This window comes from Echinops telfairi, unplaced genomic scaffold, assembly GCF_000313985.2.
Source record: "Echinops telfairi isolate 266 unplaced genomic scaffold, ASM31398v2 ScPeMD7_4;HRSCAF=17, whole genome shotgun sequence".
Lineage (NCBI taxonomy): Eukaryota > Metazoa > Chordata > Mammalia > Afrosoricida > Tenrecidae > Echinops > Echinops telfairi.
In genome coordinates, this window is record NW_022103900.1 from 51,631,802 (window position 1) to 51,638,202 (window position 6,401).

General features: G+C 41.9%; 1 protein-coding gene across 1 annotated transcript in view; it reads left to right on the forward strand.

The window, feature by feature from the left end:
* Positions 1-6,401, forward strand: part of MCM6 (minichromosome maintenance complex component 6) — a 35,853-nt gene that overhangs the window by 19,387 nt on the left and 10,065 nt on the right. Inside the window, exons 9-10 of the mRNA XM_045298914.1 lie at positions 1,610-1,751; positions 3,285-3,392. Of these exons, the coding sequence (XP_045154849.1) occupies positions 1,610-1,751; positions 3,285-3,392 (250 nt within the window). The remainder of the gene's footprint in view (positions 1-1,609; positions 1,752-3,284; positions 3,393-6,401) is intronic.

Here is a 6,401-nt window from a genome sequence, read left to right on the forward strand (position 1 = left end):
AAGCTTGAAGGTAAACAAGCGGCCATCTAGCTCAGAAGCAACAAAGCCCACATGGAAGAAGCACACCAGCCTGTGTGATCATGAGGTGCCGAAAGGACCAGTTTCAGGCATCAAAGAACAAAAAAATCATGTCATTGTGTGCTCACCTCCATGATACGATCACTGAAAAAAAAAAAAAGACTTCCAACAGCTTTTTTGAAGTAGATTCTAAAGGGCTTTTCATATGCTCAATCATGTCATCCATAAATACAATTTTACTTCTTCGTAATCTCTGCCTTTTTATTACTTTTCTTGAGGTATTACACTGCCTCGTATCGACAATACAATGTTAAATAAATAATTTAGAAAACATTGAGCCTTTCACTCTTGAGTTGTAGTGATAGCTACAGGTTTTTCATGGACATCCTTCGTCAGGTTGAAGATTTTTCCTCCCCTCCTGGTTTATTGAGTGTTTCCGCGTAAGAGGATGTTGGACTTTGTAGAATGCTGTATTTGCATCTCTTGGCAGTCATGGGGTTCTTGACATGTAGTGAAACTTTGGGAGCTAGAACCCCATGGGATAACTTATTTTTCTGGGCCTCACAAGGTGCAGTCTTGCCACTTTCCATCCCTCATTTTAGTGGAAAATGAGCAAAGTTTCCTTTTCTCACAGGCTTTTGCCTAATATAGACTCTGGCTTTCACAAATAGCATGGTATACTGATTGATGTCCACATGTTAAACCAACCTGTGCGTCTGTGCTAAATCACACTTCTGAGTTTCCTTTATTCTGATTGTAAGACCTTACTAATAGATATTGCCAAACAATTTCCCATTATCTATTAGGACCCCTTAATATAGGACAGAAACAGACGTCAGTGTTTGGTTACACTTTGGGTTACATATTGGGCTGCTAACCACACATGGTCATCAATGTCAAACTACCAGCACATTCCCCAGAGAACGATGAATTCTCGTAAAGAATTCATTACCGTTGCTGTGAGTTGGAATTGACACATGGCAGTGAGTTTGTTTTCTGGTTGGTTTTTTTGTTTTGGTAGTGTTGTTTTTTGTTTAGTCTCATATCAAAGGAGCCTTAGTGGTGCTGTGGGTTAGGCAATAGGCTGCTAATCACAATGTTGGCAGTTCAAACCCACCAGCCACTGCTTGGGTGAAAGAAAAGGCCATGTGTACCCATAAAGATTTACAGTCTCAGAAACCATAAGGGTTACTGTGAGTCAGAATTAACTCCATAACAGTGGGCTTTTTGGACATACATTAACATCATTTTACCGTTGACGAGAATGGATTTAATGAAATTTAAGTATAAAGCCTAATGAAATAATGCTTCCTATTCAGATCTTTACCCATTCATTCTTTGACAGGTATGTATTTATGAATTGCTTGTGCTAATGCCTGTAGGGTATTCTTAACGTTATCCATGTAAGGACACCCATTCCCGTCCTTTTTAAGTGGTGAGTGGTCTCCCATCAACCCATTTCTCATACAGCCCTGCAATTATCTGTGGGCCTTACCCCTTCTGATAACTAAATGAGCTGCTGTGACCACCTCCAGCTGGTTTTCCTGGAAAAGTCCTGTGTTAATGAGTATCTGTCTGATGACATCGGCAGGCACGTGGAGGAGTTCTGCCCAAGAGCTGTCTACACCAGCGGGAAAGCTTCCAGTGCCGCTGGCTTAACAGCAGCTGTTGTAAGAGATGAAGAATCTCACGAGTTTGTCATTGAGGCTGGAGCATTGATGTTGGCTGACAACGTAAGACCATGTTAAACTGTTGGATATAAAGAAACAGTTTCTCCTATGCTGTCAGTATAGGTCTTTGAGTTTCCCTTTAAAAGATGTCCTTTTTAAAAAGCATTCTAAGTTATTCATAGTTTTACAAATCAACAGTTTTAATGGGGATTATCATTAATCAGCGCTTCCTAGGCATAGATGGGAACTGATAACACTTCCCAGCATTTCCTTAGACTGTGACACCCACCCTTTATGTGAACGTGTCTAAGCCAGCTAGAGAGAAAGAGGGCTCCTTTGTTCTTCTCAATGAGCATGTATACGTACATTTGACTCGGGGATCAATTAGCTCTGGAGATGTACATTGATCATGTTGTCTGTGTACATGCTTATTTTCGTCATTATGTTCTGCCATCCCTTCATCTCTTAACAAGGTGGCCCACAATGGATTGAAATGAGATTTGCTCAGGGATCTGATGTTAAGACAACATACAGTGGATGTCTACATGTTTTTAGTTTAACAAATGTCAAAATGGTAAATCAGAAATATCCTTCTTAAAACTCTGTCTTGAGCTCTGCTCTCATCGAAATGACAGCAGCATCTTGAGAAAGATTGGGTAGGAAGCTTAGGGAGCAGTGAGTTGTGATCACTCAATGAAGGAGGAACAACTCCAAAAGGAGGGCGGAAATGGTCGGGCAATCTAAGAAGGTTGTCCGTGGCACTGAATTGTATATGTAGCATGGGATTGGGGTGTTCTTTGCTGGAAGTATTCTCAGCAACAACAAAACGTATAAAATGTGAAGGATTGGGGGAACCAGGAGGCGCTCTTAGAGGAGAATGAGTTGCCTGTGTGGCAGAGCTTCTCTGCCCCCGTCCTTTGTGCCTTGACAAAGAACAAATAAGTCAGGATGCCACCCTGCAGCCTCTGGTTTTAAGTACCGAAAGGTACCTGTGCACCTGTGCAACCAGAGGTGGCCTTCACCAAATGAGAGGTGCCCTGAAGATCCCTGAGGGCGTCGTGGGCTCTGAATTGAGCTATTAATCACAAGGTTAGCAGTTCAAATTGACCAGTTGCTCTGTAGGAGAAAGATGGCACTGTCTGACCCCATAAAGATGTAAAGTTTCAGAAACCCAAAGGGTAGTTCTACTCATGCATATAGTATTATGAGTTGGAATTGACTGGTGCCAGTGACCATCCACAACATAAAGTCCCTAGAGAAGGTGTGCTGACTTGGTTAAAGGAAAAGAACCTCCTATCACGACTGAGAAAACTTAGGCTAACGCGTCTTAAGACCTGGGTTCATTCAGATGACTGCCCATAAATAACACGTTGAGTTGGATAGTCCTGAGAACGTTGAGCAGATAACTTCCATCACCATGGAGCAGAAGCGGAGCAGTCAACCATTGTAGATGTTCCTTCTTGCTTTGCTTGTCCTTTCTTGCCCTACTAGAGAGAGTTAGGAATTCTTCAGTTGCTTAAAGAGTTGTCTCTGTGGTAGCAGACTTTGTTCTCTTATAACTAAAAGACAATTTGTGTTTTATCTGTTTGGTTATAGGGAGTGTGTTGTATTGATGAATTTGATAAGATGGATATACGGGATCAAGTTGCTATTCACGAAGCTATGGAACAACAGACCATCTCTATCACTAAAGCAGGAGTGAAGGTTTGTGTGTCTGGTTTATTCCAAGCTCTGTGGATTAATGTAACGAGAAGAGATTTACGTGCATAATACATGCTCTACTTTACCATGTAATACTGCTCATTAAAATGGAAAATACAGCCTTGAGAGTTAGTAACCCAACCAACTAGTAGATATATATATATATATATATATAGTTTTATATCCAATTGCTGATAATTAAATATATTTATTTATAAAGATAATTAGATATATGATAAGAAATGAACAGTTAAATTATAAAGCACTACAAATGGCTCAGTGCAACTCACTCCCGTAAGAGAGAGTTGGTGGCACTGATCTCTGCAATCCCTCCAGGAATGCAGTATTGCTTTTGGTTTACTATTTTCCTAGGCAAAGGCAGTTCTAATGGTGTCCACTTGGCCTTTCCTACCATTATAGCCCTTATTCCACATTTCAGGGATCCAATGTGGGGGTTCTTCTAGTTACTAAGTATGTCTATTCCAATGGTGCATTCTGGAACTGGGGAAATAACCACAGGATGGGTCCCGGGTCCCACTGGACCCACAGTGAGGCGTACCTGAGCTAAAACCCCATTGATAACTTAACCTCCATAAACCCCCACTCTAACTGGTGGGCCTTTGAAACACTTTGGGTCTCCTGGAATGAGTGTCAATTCCGAGCCAGTGACCAGTAATCCCCAAAAAGTTTGATTATTTCCTTTCCCCCGAGGAACAGTTACTCTTGTGAAAGGCCACAGGTCCCTTTTGGGGAAGGCTAGAAGAAAGACTAACAGTATAGACCTTCGCTGATGTAGCAGGGTCCTCCTTCAAAGGGACCCGGCCTCCCCCTCATTCAAGAGCTTGTGGGTCTTTAAACTGGCTCAGGTCTGGGAATTGATTGAGCGATCGTTACTGTCTATTCTGCTGTTCACCTGATCTACCATTCTTTTGCCTGTAGAGATCACGTAAATATTTAGTAGGTTTCCCATCTATTTCATTCCTAGGGACACCGTGGCTAAGTAGCCAATGCCATAATTCCACACGAGACAGGTTGCTTTGAGTACTACTGAAACCTTGTTGTCTATTATAACCACGCAAACCCTGTCTCTGTTGATTCAGTGCTGACACCTGCCCTCTACCATCACAGGAACCAATCAGCTCCATTGTGGGCAAATGTCGGAGTTCGCTTAGGGCAGTGCCCACTGTTAATCCTGGTGCACATAAAATAGCAATTACAGGAGTCTTAAGAGATGCTGGGGCCCACTTCACAAACTTGTTCTTCCTTATGGTTGTGGTAAAGGGTATGTCCTCAGGACACCCCTTTTTTGGGTCTATGGGGATATCCTGATAGATCCATTCCAACATACCAATTTCTCTAAGCTTTTGGATGCCTTCCTCTACAGTGTACCAAGATAGGTCAGGTACTTCAAGTTGGTCCAGTCTAGGCCATCTGGCAGTCCATGCTTCACGGAACCAACCAAATAAAGAATTAGATCCTCTCTTAGCCTCTCTCGCAGACATTGAAAGGAGGGTTTGTGCTTAGGGGTCCCATATCCAGAAACTCAGACCAGTCTAATATTACATTTCATGCACCAGTATCCCACACCCTTAGTAACCATTCCCAGGGATATTCCCCAGGCTTCTGCTTGTATGTATTTGAAAACTCGAGTAGATCTTTATGAGTATAGCGCGCTTCTTGTTGGGTAATCATCTCAACCTCACCTTTAGGAGCTTTCTGAGACTTAATTTTATGACAGGTCTAGTGGAAATAATGGGTGGTGAGGGTGTTTCCTGGGTGCTCAGCAATATTTTGTAAGGCATCTCCCTTAGGCAGTGCTACTGATGTAGCCCCACCTGGCATATCAACTTGCATAGTTTGGCTAATCTGCTCAGGTGTGGATTGTGAATTAATACTTTCAGCTGAGAGGAGTGGATCTATTGACTGGAGTGGGTCAATTGTTTCTAAGGGCTCAATATCCTCTTCTGGATCATCAGCCCATATGTTCCCATCCCATGTTTCAGGGTCCCAACGTTTTCCGATAAATGCTCTCACTTTGGCTTCAGACACTGCTCTAGATCTGCAATTCAGCTGCCGTTGTAATTCAGCCACTCGCATAATGAGACTTTGGACCTAGTTCTCAGCACTGTCAGCTCTTTTGGTAGAGGAGAGAAGGCTCTCCTTTGTAGCGCAGGTGGAAGTTTTCAAATCCGTTAGTCTGCACCTGAGGCGCGCTATAGTCATAACGATCTGCTCAAGTTTTCAAATACATGCAAGCATATATATATATAATTAGTATAAAATGTAGAAGTGTTGCTAATAAAGAGCCCAGATGACGTAGTGCAGCGGTTCTCAACCTGTGGGTCATGACCCCTTTGGGGCGAATGACCCTTTCACAGGGGTCACCTGATACATAGTAGTAGCAAAATTACAGTAACATAAAAATAATTTTATGGTTGGGGGTTCGCCACAACATGAGGAACTGTATTAAAGGTTCACGGCATTAGGAAGGTTGGGAACATTGGCGGAGTGGGTCCTGCATTGGGCTGCTAACCACAAGTTCAGCAGCTCGCAACCATCAGCTCCTGGGTGAAAGATGAGACTTTGTAATGCCCTGAAGCGTTACAGTCTCGACAGCCCACAGGTGCACCTCTACACTCTCCTACAGTCGCTGTGTGTCAAAATTGACTGTGTCAGTGAGTTGTTATTTAGTAGTGTTTACAATTGGGATCACTAATTTCAGTGTGATAACTAATGTTAAAGAGAATCTAAATGTTCGAATTGTTAAGAAAAATGTAAATAGTGTCCTATGAAATTTAAATTAAAAAGAATAATCTTTCCATATAATCCCAACCCAATAGGTACCCAAAATTTGTTTCTTTGGGGAATATTTCCTATAGAAATCCTAATACATATATATATTGCATCTTGCTCATTTAACTTCCTAATTTTAATTTGGCAATTTTTCCATATCAGCACACTGTACTTTGTTTTTCATCACTTTATGGTATTCCATTTTATGTTCTTCAGTAT